This window comes from Alnus glutinosa, chromosome 11 (genome assembly GCF_958979055.1).
Source record: "Alnus glutinosa chromosome 11, dhAlnGlut1.1, whole genome shotgun sequence".
In the NCBI taxonomy this organism is placed as follows: domain Eukaryota; kingdom Viridiplantae; phylum Streptophyta; class Magnoliopsida; order Fagales; family Betulaceae; genus Alnus; species Alnus glutinosa.
In genome coordinates, this window is record NC_084896.1 from 4,716,256 (window position 1) to 4,734,170 (window position 17,915).

A 17,915-nucleotide genomic window follows, 5' to 3' on the forward strand; every position below is an offset into this window, starting at 1 on the left:
ACAATTCATTCCATTTTAGGAAAGTTTTTCGATGCGTGAAAAATAATCAAGGCGACTGGAAATTGGATGGACAGCGAGTTGCGGGGCCTTGTAATATTCTATTTTTGGAAGAATCTTTCTTGAACAATTAATTCTCTAACTATATATAGAAGTTTTTTGCGTCTCGCACAAGACAATAGGAATTCTGATTCCTTCAGCAAACTTTAACGTCCATCGGACAGAGCGTTTATGTGGATGGATACTTTAACATTCTCTAACTATATATATTTGTCTCCCTCTTCTTCACTTCCTGAGTCAGAGAGAGATCCAGAGAGAGAAAGGAAGAGAGAAAGGAAGAGAGAAAGAGAGAGTCTGAGATTGAGAGAGACAGAGAGATGATCGAGGGAGAGAGACAGAGATTCGCCGAGAGGCTGAGAAAGAAGGTGTCGAAGAATTTGCAGCCCTCTTTGTCTTTCTCTCAGGTTACGACCCCTTTCTATATTTCTCTCTAAAAAACCCATTTCAGTGTGTAGCTACTTCCATTTTTCTGTGCTAAATCAGTCTTTCAAGAAATAAGAGAAAGTTTTGCTCAGAACTTCAGCTAAGAGCTTAGTTTTGGCATCTAGATCTGAAAATTATTATAGGTATTTGATATTCTTAGAAGCCAACGCTTTATAATGCTGTAATTTTGTTTGTTTAGGCAAGGAAGAGCTTTGGGTAGAGTTTTCTTCATATATTATTTGATTACAGGGGCAACTTTATGCAAGGGACTGAACAGAGGATTTGGGACACTACTGGTGCGATCATTGGAGCTGCAGTTTTTCTAGTTGGTAATTATTATGTTTCTTTCCTTCTGTTAGTAGATAATTAAAAACCCAGAACTTTTAATGACATTTGCTATTCCAAAGGGGTCTTATATGAAAGAGCCTTTAATTACTCTATTAATCTCGATTTTATTTTAATTACCTGAGTTTGTTAAACTTTTCTTTTCTGTCTTGTTTGATGTTAAGGGCAGCTTACTGAGTCCATTTTTATACATACACTGAATTGAACCCATAGAGAACGGCCCTTAATTTCTCAACCCATAGAACGATCCTTAATATCACAATTAATGTTTATTGTGTTGATTTAAGTAATGAGTGTAAAGAGTCTTCATCAGATCCTATCCAGTTTAGTGCATAGCTTCAGCAAACTTTTGATTACAGTTGTAATCAGCAAACTTCATCAGCAAGTTTCTTCTTCTTATAAAAACCAAACATTTCTTTCAAATCTTTTATTTAATTCTTTTCTTCTCCCTGCCCGATACCCCTTTGTTCTTTCTTCCTTTCTATTCTTCTTCCTTCTTCATTTCTTTTTCTTTCTTCTCTGTTCTTCTTGTCGCCCGAAACAGAGACACAGAGAGACTGAGAGAATGAGAGGGAGATCGAGAGACTGAGGGGGAAAAGAGAGAGTCAGGGAGCGTGAGATAGGGGGGAGACTGTGAGATCGGGAGGGAGGGGGGTTCGGGGGATCCGTGAGTGGGTGACCCGACGGGGCGATTCGTGGACCCGTGAGCCCAGGAGCTCCGATCCTCCATGATCGGCGGCTGGGATTGAAATCCGGCGATGGAGGAGCTTCGATCGTGAAGCCGTGAAGTCCGTGCGACCCGCCAGACCCGCAACCCGATCCTCTGAAGCCGTGAATCATTGAACCCGAGTGAGACCCGGTTCTCCATGGCGGGTTTTCGGCGATGTCCGGTGGTTCCAGCAGTGGTTTCCGGCGAGTTGTGATCTGTGTGCAGCAACCCAGACGAAGACCCGAAGCCCTTGACCCAGAACCCGAGAGGAAGACCCGAGAGGAAGACCCGGTTCCTAAAAGCGTTTTCCGGCGAAATCAGTGACGAATTCCAATGGATTTTCGAGGAAAATCCCCAAGGTATATAAATCCTATAATTTTGTGGATTATTTTACTGATTGATGAATTTAAACTGATTATATGGGTTTTGTGTGGGCTGTTTACTGATTTGGGAGCTGTGATCTTGTTTGATGAATTTGGTTTTGTAAGGGAGGTGTTCGGCCATGCCCTGACTTTGGGTTTGCTGTGTTTTCTGTCCTTATCCGGTTGCTGGAGTTGAGTAGTGGAGATCCTCTGTTTTGAGCGCTGAGAAATCTCAGCGGGTGTGTTAAACTGTGGAGGATTTTCTGTGTGTGTATTTGGGCTTATTGTGATTTTGGCCAAGTGGTTTTGAAGTTAAAATTGTCTCTGTTGTTGACTGTGATGGACTGATTTGTAGGTTTGGTTTAGTTTCCTGTTTGGACCGATTCAGTGAAGGTTATGCATTGATAATCTTGAGTTTGGGTCTCTGTTTTAGTGGTATTGAGTATTGTGGTTCCTGTTTGTTGATCTTGGCTGAAATACTATTCTTTGTTGATGGGTGTTTTGGAGATTTGTTTTGGGTTGTTTCAATTGGATAGGTATTGGAATGTTATTTGGAGGATTGTGCTGTGAAACTGTTTATGGGTTCTTTGGCCGACTATGTATTGTTTTGGTTAGCTGTGAATATGTAATTTTGGAGTTTTGGTGTTCACTGTAGGTGGACCTGTTTTACTATGCTAGAATCTTTTTGAGTGTCGGATGATTAGAGGATTTTTGACCAATTTCTAAGATTATAGGATTGTGAGCTTTAGGGTTGGCCATGTTCATGTTTTTAGTGTTTAAAAGGATTCTGGAATAATTTAGGAGTGAGGGTTTTGGATTGGGTATATTATGGATTTGATGTTGTTTGAGGAATTTGGTGAGTTGGTGGGTAAAATAGTTTTAGTTGATTCTTTGGCTAGGGGTTTTGGCTGTATTTTTGTTGAAATTTCTAAGGGTTGAGGATTTGGTCTATTAAAGTAGTGATGCTAATTTATGGATATAAATTATGCTGTAATTGGATAGAGATTTTGTATATAGAATAAACATATAGGATAATTTAGTTTAAGTCTTAGAATTGAAATTTCAGAACGCTCAGCTAAATTTATCCTCGTGTTTTATTTAGGTAAAAGCTCGACCCTGACGTCGATGGCAAATTCAGGTAAGGGGATACCTGGATTTTTTTTTAGTATCACACGCCTACCCCTTTTCTTCTTTCTCTCTTCTTTTCTTTTCTTTTTCTCCCCTGCCTTTTCTTCTCCTTACTCGTTCTTTCTTTTCTTCTCATCCGAACACCAAGAGAGGGAGATCAGAGAGAGAGACCGAGAGAGATGGAGAGATCAGAGAGCTTGAGAAGAGAGATTCACCAAGGGAGAGAGACGTGCGGTGGGCTAGCCACTGTTTCGGGCGGACGATGACGCCGGGGCCGGTGGGTCACGGCCCAACGCTGGTGAGAAATCTCAGCGGGTGTCGCTAGTTAACCCATTGATCCTTATGATTAGTCTTTCTTTCTTAAGCCCTATTCCAAGTGTTTCTAGAATGAGTTAAAGTAATTTATTTCAATATGGTGGCATGTGATTGCAAAAAAAGAAAAAAGAAAAGAAAGATCAGAAGGAATTATTATCAAGAAAAGAAAAAAGAAAAAAAGAAAAAAAAGTTGATGTTCAAGTTTGGGAAGAGTACTATAGAAAATAAATAGTGTAATATTGATGAAAATTTGGGAAGAGAAATTGATTGAAAATGCCAAAAGAAGCCGAAGTTTCAATTATTCTTGAAGACACTTCTAAATTTTACCATTACCTTTTTGCTATTTATTTTCCTATTCTTAACCCTACATTATGTCCCAATAAAAGCCCTTATTTGATCTTGAGGATTGTATGGGTCGGATATTTTCATGACTAATCAATAAGTGTGGTGTAAATTCTTTTTCGGCATCCTTTCATGAGACTACTTGTTCTTTCTTGACTAAGCGGTTTTTCATATGATTTATATGTGAGATATTTGTTTTGCTTACATTAATCTACTCACATATACTTGAGAGTGTACACCTCTTTCAGAGAGATTTCAATTGTTGAGTGTTAATACCGGTAAGGCTTGAGTCAAAACATACTTTCTGATAGAAATTCGATGTTATGTTTATTTGGATATTGAGAGTGTGTTTGTGTTGGCTAAAATTTTTCACTCACATTGAATTTTGAGAGCATGTGAAATTTCTTTGATAGTTGTTAGTGTTTTGTACTTTGATTGATTCTTGTTGCTAAGGATTAAAAATAAAAATAAAAATAGAGAACAAAATTTGTTTTTTTTTTTTCCATACGAAAACACAAAGAAACAAATATTTATCTCTGTGTTTAACTCTATGTTCAGGTTTTCATCTTTACCGACCATCCATCTCTGAAATCGTTACTTTGTTTGAACAAATTTCTATTTCAGTATTGGGCAAAAATGTCTGTCACTCTTCTTTCTTCTCTTGGCCTCAACCTCAGGTCAGGAACCGGTGAAGTTTCATTGGATATCATGTCGACAACCTTTGACATTTCAAGCCTATTTTCTGCAACTTCCTGCACGCATAAAATGTCTATATGGATACATCTCAAAATTTTGGGAGCTGAAAAGGATTCAAGAATAGTTGGATCAATTAGCTCCAAGATTTTATCTTCTCTCCATAATTCCTGAGCCTGCAACCAACCAACGTCCCACAATTTATTTTCCAGTTCAACAAGTACAAAGAAAAAAAGATAAAGCCTACTTACATCCATTAATTGGTTCATCTCGCATACATGATCCCAATGAGAAGCTTTCTGACAGCTAATAATTTCCAAAATAAGCACTCCAAAGCTATATACATCGGATTTCTCCGAGTAAATGTCTCCAAGTGCATATTCTGGGGACATGTAACCACTGCAACCAAGAATTTAGCTTTTTAGGATATAATATGAAGAAGATTTTAGCATTTCATAAAGTAGGGACATAACTACTTACAATGTTCCCTTTATCCTTGATGTATTTGTTGGAGGCTCGTTCTCCTCCCAAATCTTGGCCAAGCCAAAATTTGATACCTTCGGACTCATAGAGTTATCAAGCAAGATGTTACTTGCTTTCAAATCTCTATGAATTACTTTTTTTCTAGAATATAGATGCAGGTAAACTATACCCTGAGCAATTCCTTGGATTGTCTCATACCACAAAGGAGCCTTTTGGATTGGACCAAAAGGTATGAAAGCAAGTAACATCTTGCTTGATAACTCTATGAGTCCGTAGGTATCAGATTTTGGCTTGGCCAAGATTTGGGAGGAGAAGGAGCCTCTAACAAATACATCAAGGATAAAGGGATCATTGTAAGTAGTTATGTCCCTACTTTATCAAATGCCAAAATCTTCTTCATATTGTATCCTAAAAAGCTAAATTCTTGGTTGCAGTGGTTACATGTCCCCAGAATATGCACTTGGAGACATTTACTCGGAGAAATCCGATGTATATAGCTTTGGAGTGCTTATTTTAGAAATTATTAGCTGTCGGAAAGCTTCTCATTGGGATCATGTATGCGAGACGAACCTATTAATGCTAGAAAAAAAAAGTAATTCATAGAGATTTGAAAGCAAGTAACATCTTGCTTGATAACTCTATGAGTCCGAAGGTATCAGATTTTGGCTTGGCCAAGATTTGGGAGGAGAACAAGCCTCCAACAAATACATCAAGGATAAAGGTCCTTGTTGACCACTCGTAAGAGGCCCGTGACGTGATGTTTGCTCTGATACCAATTGTTAAGGGCCTTATCATTGATCCAAAAGCTTTAAGACTGCTGGATACTGATTTGGTTAAACCCTTGACCCTTAAAATCGTAACACTTACTATCAATATGAGATTTGACTACGTCGTAAGCTAGAGGTGACTGAAGGTATTTCTTTCTCTTAATATCACATAAGGTGCTATAGAGTTCCTTTTTTTGTCAATTTTGGAATGTCATATGAGCGGATAGTGCATATCCACTATGTCAATGCTGTTGGAACAGGTTAGGGATACTTGTTTGTTGAGTTAGTTTTAGTCATTATAACTGTATGCAATCTTTGTATATTTCACCAATACAACCTTAACAGTACCTTTTTTTTTGTTGCTAAAGTTGTCATCACCAAGCAGTTCCAAAATTTCATTTTTCTGGAAACACCTTGGACCATTTGGCTTTTGTAGAAATCAACTTACATTAGGTGTGAAATTACTTTTGTGATAATAAAATATGGGAGGAACGCATAGTGAAACAGTGGGTTTTCCATTGATGGACAAACAACATGTGACAAGAGGGAATAGATTTTGGGACAAACCACCTTCCAATCAACTAGATGACATTTGAAATCATCCTCCACCGCACGTTTTCCCACTGTTTTTTTGTATAAATTGATCATCTAAGCATATTGTCCTTCTTCTGAGTGCATGTTGCCTACCTCTATGCCTTTATCTTACTTAGTTCTGGCCTCAATATAAGTAGACACCTATTTCACAGCCTGCTTCTTAATTACTAATCTAGAGATCATTCATTATGTTTGTCTTTCTCTAGCAGCTTAGAAAATGGTTCCTCTTGAGAGGTTCCATGGTATGTCTGCCTAGTTATTATTGCCCTTCTTTTTTGTCCTATCTTGCTTGAAGATGCATTTGTTTCAGCTCCTTTTTTATCTTCCAAATGTAGATGCTAATGGATTGTGCTTGTGTATACTCATTTTGAAGAATCCTGTGATTGATACTCTAATGGATAATATGGCCATACTGGTTTAATTTTGTATTTTGTTTTGGATATCTCAATTAAATTCTTTCTTTACGCATATAATGTGTTGGTGAAGTGGGCTATAAAGCCTTTGGGTTATTTAGAGGATGATTGTTTAATAGGTGGTTTTGTTGGCAGGTCAGCTTAAAATACACTCTATATATGGATTTAGACACAAACACAAAGTAAAGAAGAATAAAATAACACTCGAGGGTAGCTTAATTGGTTGGTTACTATCTCCCTCCCCCCACCCTTTCCCTCTACTGATACTGTTCATGTCAGTATCGTGCTGACACAAGGGTTGAAAATCCTGCCTCTTCAACAAAAAGCTTTCCTAGTTTACCCTTCTACAGCAGTGATGAAAAAAGCAGCCCAAAAAGTTTCCCCCCCTCTCTTATTTCACTTCCCTCTCTCTCCCCTTTCACTTCCCTCCGAACCCAGCCCAAGGAGCAGACAAAAAATTGGAACTCACTCTCCCTCTACGGTACAACGCCTGGAGACGCCCAAACTCGTTTTTTCTTCGATCTTCCACAGCGTTGAAGAAAATCCACACTTCCCTCAACAAACCGAACCCCCACTTCAGCGCAAAAAGCAACCCCCCCCCTCTCTCTCTCTCTCTCTCTCTCTCTCTGTTACCCTTTTTCTTCAAGCATCGATCAAGAACAGCTGCGGGTTCTGGAGTGGGTCCAGTGAGGGACTCCCACAACACAACACTTTGACAAACGTAAATTGAACCTTCCAAGCCTCTAGATAACTGCACACACTCAGACGGTAAGCCTATTCTTTGTGAAGTTTGAATTCTCTTTTTCTTCTTATTTTGACAAATGGGTTTTAGATTTTTATTTAATTTGGTGGAGAACATAGGATTCTAGAAGGGATCTGGATCCTCTCCAGTTCTAATGAACCGGAGAGAAGCCGATACATGTCCTAAACCTCTGTTTGAGTCCCAAGAAACCGCAGGAAAAGAAGAAAAAAATAGGAATTTTGTAGGAGATTTTGGTTGATTCCTCAATGAAATGTTTAATATGTATCCCTATTTTTATTTGGATAACCAGAAATGCGAGAGATCCCATCGTGATGCACTGCATGGCTCACTCAAAAAATAAAGAACCATTTCAATTAAAGCATTATGATTCTTAGAGACTTTGACCAGGAGAAGTGCCTAAATTTATTTTTAAGCTCTGTACCACCACATGCCAGATGATAAATATTCTATGAATTAGGCAACAATTAATAAATTACAATTAGAATGTAGAAACTGGTTTACTTTTGCTCAATATATACTCTCAAATTTGGTCAATTAGTACTAAGACATGCCATCCGAGTCCAAGGGTAATACTCTTCCCTTTTTAAGTTCTGCCCTTCCTATATTACTGTTATTTTTTTCCTTGCAATTCCAAACAACAAATGGAAAATTCTTCCCACCATAAGAACGGGGCAGAGAAATCATAGCCCACAGAGCATACATGCCCTTGGAATATTTATATTTCATGTGAACAGAGAAGAGAATCTTCCAATTATCTACACTAATGGAGGCTATCTTGGTTTTTTAGGTAACCATAAATCACCCATCATGTAGATATAAGGCTTCCTATTTTCATTTACTGCTTAACAATTGATTTATTGGTCAATGTCTTTTTGTTTTTTGATAAGTTGGTCAATGTCCTTCTGAACTATAGATGAACCATAAACACACATGAATTACATCCACTTATTTTCATTTCATAAGGTTGACACAAAATTTTTTTTTTAAAAAAGATAAAATATAATGCTTCTTCCAAAAATATATAGCAAAAGACGTCATACTTGTAATCCATTATTTTGAGAACCGGAGGATCTGCATCTGGGGATAATATAACCTGCACAAGATGCAAGTAGAAATAAGTTCCTGCAGAAATGAATAGCAACTGTTTGACTAGAATATATGCCCACCTCAAAAAAAGAAAAGAAAAGACAGAATATAAACCTATATTATGAGTACCTCCCCAACATCATTCTGGAATCGTCTAATAAGCTCAATGGCCATATTCCTGAACTCGTTTTCGCGACCTTTCAGGTTCACTATAATCTTAACCGGCATGATTTGATATCTCAAACTGTTCATATCATCAAGACAATCTTAATATATATAGCCACACACTAACATCATAAGAAAATTCCAGCAACCTTGTCACCGTCGTTCAAAAACTTCCTTGCAGCTTTCAGACGCACAGAATAGTCATGTTGATCGATGTTGTAACTGTAAAGAAATTCATTTAACAAATTAGGAGTTTCAGTCCTAGTACATTAAGTAAGAATCAATGAATCTCCTCATCTCAATCTCCCTAATTAGATATGAGACTCAGACTGCGTGAAGGGAAGCTTTATTGGAGGAAGGAAAAAAATGTCAGGCTAGTAGCTAAAGGCTTTACTCAAACATGTGGGATAGATTACAAGGAGGCGTTATGTGAATTGGAGCATGTCATCATGTGAGTGACATTTATACCTTCATTATTTTCGACATGAAGAGAGGAAAAAAAAAATGCTTACAAATCGCTTTTTGTGGTATTAAAGTGAATTTAGAGGTCTTTGAGTCAAATTCCGTCAATTCATTTGACGGTTCTGTTAGCTTTCACGTCAGTGTTAATAAAATGATAATACATGTCATTCTTAATAAAAAATATACATATATAAAAAAAATAAAAATAAAAAACTCTAAAATTATTATTATTATAATTATTTTTGAAAAATAAAGAGAGAAAAAAGAATAGGATTGGGGAACCAGTGAGCCACCCCTTTGGGGGTGGCTGGTAAGCCTCACCACCATTTCCTCTTGAATCAAACCACACGTAACCATCATTTCATCCCTAATCCCTAGAAATTAGCTCTCCACCAATGATGCTAGCTGGACAATAATTTTGGATGACGGACGCAAATTGCAATGTTGTCAATGCACTTTGTGACTTTGGTGAGCTCAAGTTAGAAAAAACGAGTTTTCTTGTTCGAAAAAAAAAAAAAAAAAGAAAAAAAGAAAAAACGAGTTTACTTAGTTGAATGGGACCACGTTCTTGTCGACCTAGGTGGCTAGGTATGATGGGGGACTTATGCATACCGTGTAAGAAAAGTTAATTGACAAAGTGGCCTCATGTGTTTGGTAGGTTTGTTGGACAAAACTTTTTATTGGGTATTTTTTGCTTTTTGATTGTGATATGATATAAAGATAAAAATAATTTTGAGTATTTTATATTTAAGAAAGTTTTTTCATACGTGAAAAATAATGAAGGTGAGAAATTAATGAGATAGGTTGCTTTAGCTTTTCAATGATGGTGTGAATTACATAATTAAGATTAGAGAAGTGATTTTTGCACAATAACATTACCCAATTTATATACAATACAAGACATATGAGGTGAGATTCATGCGTCTTGTTTTATATGCACAAATTGTATAATATTATTTTGCAAGAATATTTTTCCTTGTCGAAAACCGTGAGTGATGGACACCATAACATGAGGAACCCGACATCTGAAAATGACACCCGGGAGACCCATTAGGAGGAACAATCCATTCCATTTTAGGAAAGTTTTTCAATGCGTGAAAAATAATCAAGGTGACTGGAAATTGGATGAACAGTGAGTTGCGGGCCTTGTAATATTCTATTTTTGGAAGAATCTTTCTTGAACAATTAATTCTCTAACTATATATAGAAGTTTTTTGCGTCTCGCACAAGACAATAGGAATTCTGATTCCTTCAGCAAACTTTAAGGTCCATCGGACAGAGCATTTATGTGGATGGATACTTTAAAATTCTCTAACTATATATATTTGTCTCCCTCTTCTTCACTTCCTGAGCAGAGAGAGATCTAGAGAGAGAAAGGAAGAGAGAAAGAGAGAGTCTGAGATCGAGAGAGACAAAGAGATGATCGAGGGAGAGAGACAGAGATTCGCCGAGAGGCTGAGAAAGAAGGTGTCGAAGAATTTGCAGCCCTCTGTCTTTCTCTCAGGTTACGACCCCTTTCTATATTTCTCTCTAAAAAACCCATTTCAGTGTGTAGCTACTGAACACGAATACAAACAGCAAGGCAACCGACCGGAAAAGCAAAAAAAAAAAAAAAAACAACTGAGAGGGAGAGACCTGTGCGGCTCATGGATCCGAACGAGTGACAGGGAGAGACTTATAATTGCCTTGTTGAGGACTTGTTGGTCCTCTATTCACAAAAACAAGTTGTGACTTTAGATCCGTGAGTTGCCCATCAAAGCCCAAGGTCTACGTTGAATAACTTCTATCGAGAACAGAGTATGTGAAGTAACTTTCTTTTTTGTTACTCACATAATTGAACTTGTAATTGCCGCCGGCCATCATACCAAAATTCGGAAAATAAGAATATCGTTGCCAATCCTACTAACCCAATATATGTTACCACAATGTCTCATTACAAGTTGACCCGTTCCATTTGCATTAGGGCTCCACTCTATAGGGAAGCCTCCAAATGAAGGGATTTGGCCACTTATCCATGAAGTTAGTATTGATTTTTGGTTTGTTTCGAAATCCATCCCTAGTTTCATACCATGCAGGAGTGTGTCAGAAGGATAATCAAAACTCTCTCACAAGACCATCCTGATGGATCCATCAGGATTCGGTTCTTTAACTCTGAAGTTGCCAAAGTGTTCAATGGTGCCGATAGAATTAGGGGTTGCTCTATTTGGGTTCAGAATGACGGGGCTCCCTTCATCATAGAAAATCTTTAGCACACCATCTTCTTCCATTGTCAAATTCCCATTGACAAGAAAATTGCGTTCGTTAACAACCCAAACGGTGTAACTACCAACAACCGATGACAAGTAAAGGATTACCAAATAAGCAGCCCCACCTAGCCCGCTTTGGAAGCCAAATCTCTCTAAAACGAGCATCTCAGAGGGAAGGATGACACCACCAGGTTTAATGGTGTCAGATGAAATTTGAGCATGTGCAAAATAGGAAAGAAATGTGACTGTAAGAAGTAATGTTTTTAAGAAATCCATTGATGAGGACGTGTTTACTGGAAAAAAGAGGTAGACTACGGGAAATGTAATTAAGTATATGCTGTAAAGACTTTTGAGCAAAAAATTATATTGGAAGTGCATGTATTGTTGGATGAACTTATATATAAGGAGATGGACATGTGGAGGATACGCCATTCTATTTTAGGAAAGTCTTCTACGTGTGGAAGACAAAATGTTGGCTAGAGGTTGTTGAAAGAGCTGTTCTTGTACTAAACTCATAAAAATTTGAGGGTTTGGCCATTTGGGGTGGGCCACCCCCAAGGGACAAACCCTTAAAATTATATAAAGAATTGAGTACGAGTACAGCTGCTTTCAACAACCTTCGGCCAACATTTTGTGTTCCACACTTAGAAGACTTTACTAAAATGGAATGACGTATCCTCCACATGTCTAGTTCCTTATATATAAGTTCATCCAACAAAACATGCACTTTCAATATAATTTTTTGCTCAAAAATCTTTACTGCATATACTTAATTACATTTCCCGTAGTCTACCTCTTTTTTCCAGTAAACACGTCCTCATCAATGGATTTCTTAAAAACATTACTTCTTACAGTCACATTTCTTTCCTATTTTGCACATGCTCAAATTTCATCTGACACCATTAAACCTGGTGGTGTCATCCTTCCCTCTGAGATGCTCGTTTTAGAGAGATTTGGCTTCCAAAGCGGGCTAGGTGGGGCTGCTTATTTGGTAATCCTTTACTTGTCATCGGTTGTTGGTAGTTACACCGTTTGGGTTGTTAACGAACACAATTTTCTTGTCAATGGGAATTTGACAATGGAAGAAGATGGTGTGCTAAAGATTTTCTATGATGAAGGGAGCCCCGTCATTCTGAACCCAAATAGAGCAACCCCTAATTCTATCGGCACCATTGAACACTTTGGCAACTTCAGAGTTAAAGAACCGAATCCTGATGGATCCATCAGGATGGTCTTGTGAGAGAGTTTTGATTATCCTTCTGACACACTCCTGCATGGTATGAAACTAGGGATGGATTTCGAAACAAACCAAAAATCAATACTAACTTCATGGATAAGTGGTCAAATCCCTTCATTTGGAGGCTTCCCTATAAAGTGGAGCCCTAATGCAAATGGAACGGGTCAACTTGTAATGAGACATTGTGGTAACATATATTGGGTTAGTAGGATTGGCAATGATATTCTTATTTTCCGAATTTTGGTACGATGGCCGGCGGCAATTATAAGTTCAATTATGTGAGTAACAAAAAAGAAAGTTACTTCACATACTCTGTTCTTGATGGAAGTTATTCAACGTAGACCTTGGGCTTTGATGGGCAACTCACGGATCTAAAGTCACAACTTGTTTTTGTGAATAGAGGACCAACAAGGCAATTATAAGTCTCTCCCTCTCAGTTGTTTTTTTTTTTTTTTTTTTTTTGCTTTTCCGGTCGGTTGCCTTGCTGTTTGTATTCGTGTTCAGTAGCTATATTTGGATTTATTCATGATTTGTTTAGGTGATTACGCTGTTGGCATCAGTGTTTCTCGATTGATCCACAATGGGAAACCGGTCTGTGAGTCCCTCATCATCGTTCAGTACATAGACGAGGTCTGGAACTACAGCTCTCCGTTGCTGCCCGCTGATCCTTACCAAGAGAGCTCGAGCCAGGTTTTGGGCTGATTTCATTCATGCGAAGGTACATCACTGCAGTATCCTTTTTTCCTCTTTTTTTTTAAATTTTTTTTTTTTAAAATTTTTTTTATGCTGTTTTAGTTTATTGATTTGTTTGACAAATTTGAATCAACTTCAGCATTTTTCGTAGAAGTTTGATTTTTATTTTTATTTTTTCTTGAAGCATGAAACTAAACCCAAAATATTACTTTAAAGGAGCTCCAATATAGATATATATATTTTAATCTCTGGGTTTTCATGGAGAGGATCCTTGTCCCAAGAGGTTATTTGATTAGATCCGCAATATTTCTTTCAAGAAAACTATGATTAATTTTTTTTTATATATAATCTTAAAGAAAACAATATGTTAATAATTAGACTACTCTAGTACGAATAGTGCGAAAAATTCATGGTTTGTTGACTCCTAGGAACTAAGAGATCATGACATCATAGCCATAACTTAGGTGTTGACGTTTCCTTTGGTCCTTTTTCCATGGCTTTTCCTTTGGTCCCAAACACCCTGCATTTCACCCTTGCTTTCATCAAATGCACCATACTCTTGTTGCCTTCTGATTCTTCTTTCATGTCATAGCCCTTGGATCAACGTACCTATTAACAAAATCAGCTTTCATCACTTCTTTTTTTTTTTTTTCAAAGGGCTGCTGTTTTAAAGATTCAGTTGAAAATCTGAGGTTGATGCAGGAATGGAACTTGTAAGGGTCAATAGTTTTGGTTCTTTGTGATGAGTCTCTGTTTGCTAACAGAGTTGCTGCAGAAATCCCAGAACTTGTAGTGTGTTGGGATTGGATTTGATGCCAACTTCTGATGTGTTGGCTGAGGTTTATGCAGGTTGTGAGAAGGGAGTTTAGTTTTGTTGATCTGTTTATCAGCTTGGTTTTGCTGCTATATGATCGATATTTATATTGCGAGTATAATGAGCTTTGATTTGACTAAATCTGAGTTGGTTTGACTCATTTTTGGTTGAATCAAAGTTTTAATCTCAAATATATATATATATAATTCTCTTTCAATTGTTGAGTTAGGTATGTGTTGCTGGGTTTCTAATGTGGATGAGATTCAAGTTGTGTGATTCTGGTTTTTACCATTATAAAAATTTTATGTTTGTGCTATTTTATGTGTTATGTTCTACCATGTGTTTGTCTTAACTATGAATGTGTTAAGTATTGGATTTTTTTTTGGGGTTAATAATGTATAATGACCACTCGAGTGCAAATAGGTGTGTTTGTCGTCTTCAATCATGCCCACAAGCCCATATGATATGTTATGGACATATAGCATAATTTGTATTCTTTCTCTGTAAAGTTGGTGTGTCGTTTCATGATTTCCTGTTATATTTGAATTTTGTTTATTTATTGGAGTTGGAGAAAAAGAACAGAAATGCTTGTTACATTTTGCATTTTGGAGTTGGGTGTTCTTGTTACATCTAACTGACTGGTAGCTTGTTTGTCTCTTTTCCACAATTGTTCTTGTGCGCCTGCCTGCCTGCTCAATTTGATGATAAACCCATGTATTAATTCCATATTCATATATTATTGGATTACAGGGGCAACTTTATGCAAGTGACTGAACAGAGGATTTGGGACACTACTGGTGCGATCACTGGCTTTCTTCATCGAGTACATTGCAAAAGAATCTGGCTAGGTCTTCCGATTAATTTTCATTGGAGCTGCAGTTTTTCTAGTTGATAATTATTATGTTTCTTTCCTTCTGTTAGTGGATAATTAAAAACCCAGAACTTTTAATGACATTTGCTATTCCAAAGGGGTCTTATATGAAAGAGCCTTTAATTAGTATATTAATCTCGATTTTATTTTGATTACCTAGATATTACCGGACCTTAATATCTCAACCCATAAAACGACCCTTAATATATCACAATTAGTGTTTATTGTGATGATTTAAGTAATGAGTGTAAAGAGTCTTCATCAGAACCTTTCCAGTTTAGTACATAGCTTCAGCAAACTTTTGATTACAGTTTTGCTTTCCCACATTTTTTTCTGAGGCTAAATTTTGCATTACAGAAAAAACCAATTAAATTTATATTATTTTTTGTTTTCAAATTTGCAGGAGCTGCAGCTACATACATGAGGTTCTTTCCCTCGATAATGAAGAACTATGACTACGGGCAAGGTATTACTTGTATATATATATAAGATTGTGCTGTATGCACCTGAAAAAGTTTCAATTTCTGTCAGTTTTGCAAATTAAAATTTGGTCACTGTTTCATTCTTTAGGATGCATACTTCAATATTAAACATAAGAATATAAGATGCGTACTTCAATATTTAAACATAAGATGCATACTAAAATATTTAAACATAAGATGCATACTTCAATATTTAAGCATAAGATGCATACTTGTATTATGTGAATGTACCATTTCAGCATTTTATCTCTCCCTTCGTTATTGCATTACTCTATATCCTTTTTTATATCAATTAATAAATGTATATTCTCTCCTTATTGTACTAATTTCTGCATATTTGTGTTATGTCCATCCTTCTGTTATCACTTCCTTATAAGTAGCTTCATGGTACAACATTTTGTTCTTTCTTATGTGATTTATGCTAAAGAATGAAAATGAAATGGACCAACAACACAAAAAAAATAAATAAATAAATAAAATAAAATTAATGAAATTATTTTTTTAATATATATATATTTTTTATTATTATTATTTGGAGTCATTTTTCTAGAGTCGTTTCAGGACTAAAACGACTCTAACCTAGAATTAATAAGAAATATGTTGAGTCGTTTTAAAAACGGCAAAAAACAAAAGACTCAAAACGATTTGAGTCGTTTTTATGACCAAAAACGGCTCAAAATACTTGGTGTTTTGTAGTGATCTATGAGCTTGTCTAGTCTCTAGTCAGACAATGTTGCTTTTGTAAGGTTAATTGGTTGAAGTTAGATTTAGCTGTCTAGCAATTTGGAAGGCTAATATAAAAGAATATGTATAGGACGACCCACTTGTTCGGATAGGTAGTTGTCCAAAATTTATTCTCTCTCACATGTGGGTCCTGTATATTCTCTCTCATATTAACTGCTCAAATTGCTAGCTATGTGAAAAATTCAAGTATGCATATGAATTAATACCAGAACCTTCACTTAAAACCAGACTTTGGATAAAAAAAAAAATCAAATCATAAGTTAGTCCTACTACGTTCTCGTACAAATTTGGACCTATTAACCGGTGGACTCCATCACTTTCTTATATTCCTCTAATGATTCTTATATTGTTCTAGAATTACCATGATAATTTTGTGCTTATTAATCTGTGGCAAGTTAGTCCTCTGTTAGTCCCTGTTTCTTGCTAGCACAAATATAGAAACTTCTCATATCTCTTTTCAACTTCATACAACTCCATGCAGCATGAAAACAATTGCGTTTGGTCACTTTCTAGTCTAGGCTTTGGTTATATCTGACCCATTAAGGATTTTAACAGCAGATTGTCGCAGTAACTAGGAAGATATTGATGCTAAATATCTTTAAAAGAAGCTGAATCCGTCTCTGTTAGTCTTTCGAGAACAGGTGTACATCAAGAAACTCCAGAAGAGCTTCGTCCAAGTCAACAGAAGGAAGTGCAAGAAGCTTCAAAACTCCAACTTTAGAGATCTAACTACAAGAAGACAAGTAGTCTGATATGAGATGGATTTCTTACTTTTCTCGTAGATATAGACTAGGCTAAGGGATGGACTTCATCTCTTCTGTTCTCTTTACTTGCACCTTAAACTATTAGAGAGTCTAATGAGGCTCAGGTGCAGTGTGTTCCACTGTAGACTAAGACTACGCAAAGCTATTTCCAGTGCTTCGGAATCTAACTCTTCACAGGTGGTGCTACTAAAGGGGAAATCCTCTTCAACCAGCACCCTATCTGAAAGCACCAAACTATTATCGCCCAGGGTTGAGGAGAAGGCAAGTCATCTGATCTCCCACCTGAGCCGATTAGTCATTACTTTCAGTTTCTTCCACCATGGGTTCACTAAGTCCGCTGTTTGTTATGTTGCTTTTCCTAACACTACTTCCTCATCTTAGTATTGCCTCTCCACCTTCTTATCCCAATACTTGTCCACTTCCTCGTCCCAGTAGTGCCGGTCCACTTCCAGTTCCTCATCTCGGTACCTCTCCACTTCCTAATCATCTATAACTACAATTGCTGCAGCTGATTCTGAGATGATGCCCCAGTGGAAAGGGCAACGATTGCTGTTTGTGTACCAAAGTTTTCTTGGTCTTTCTTCTTGTTTTTGTTTTCTTTCTTTCTTTTCTTCTCGTGTGTATATATATATATATATATATATATATATATATATATATATATATATATATATATATATATATATATACATATATAGATCGACTAGCGTGCAGACTAAGGGACGGATTGAGTACTTCATGTCTTGATTCTCTTCTATTCTCAATCTTTACTTCACCTTAAACTTCCGCCGAGTCTAACGAGGCATAGGTGCATGCGGAGCCTTCCATTGTAGGCCGATTATGCAAAACTATTTATTCCCACTGCGCGCTTCGGAATTTGACTGCCATGGGTTCAGTTAGTCCGTTCTTTTTTGTGTTAATTTTCTTGACACTTCTTGACCCTAAAACTGTCTCTCC

General features: G+C 36.9%; 1 protein-coding gene across 15 annotated transcripts; it reads left to right on the forward strand.

Moving 5' to 3' along the window:
* The first annotated feature begins 191 nt into the window (after positions 1-191).
* LOC133881931 (uncharacterized) lies at positions 192-17,120 on the forward strand. 15 transcript variants are annotated; one of them, XR_009902610.1, is made up of 7 exons: positions 192-623; positions 730-809; positions 10,463-10,611; positions 13,151-13,308; positions 14,848-14,945; positions 15,372-15,434; positions 16,822-17,120. XR_009902610.1 is itself a non-coding variant. In XM_062321005.1 (4 exons), the coding sequence occupies exons 1-4, from the start codon at positions 1,868-1,870 to the stop codon at positions 16,944-16,946; spliced, it is 312 nt and encodes a 103-aa protein (XP_062176989.1). In that variant the 5' UTR covers positions 1,839-1,867; the 3' UTR covers positions 16,947-17,120. The 15 variants fall into 15 exon arrangements, 3 of the variants coding, with proteins under 3 accessions (XP_062176989.1, XP_062176991.1, XP_062176990.1); XR_009902609.1 differs by having other exon boundaries at positions 192-461; positions 16,750-17,120; XR_009902608.1 differs by having other exon boundaries at positions 192-461; positions 16,753-17,120.
* The last annotated feature ends 795 nt before the right edge of the window (positions 17,121-17,915 follow it).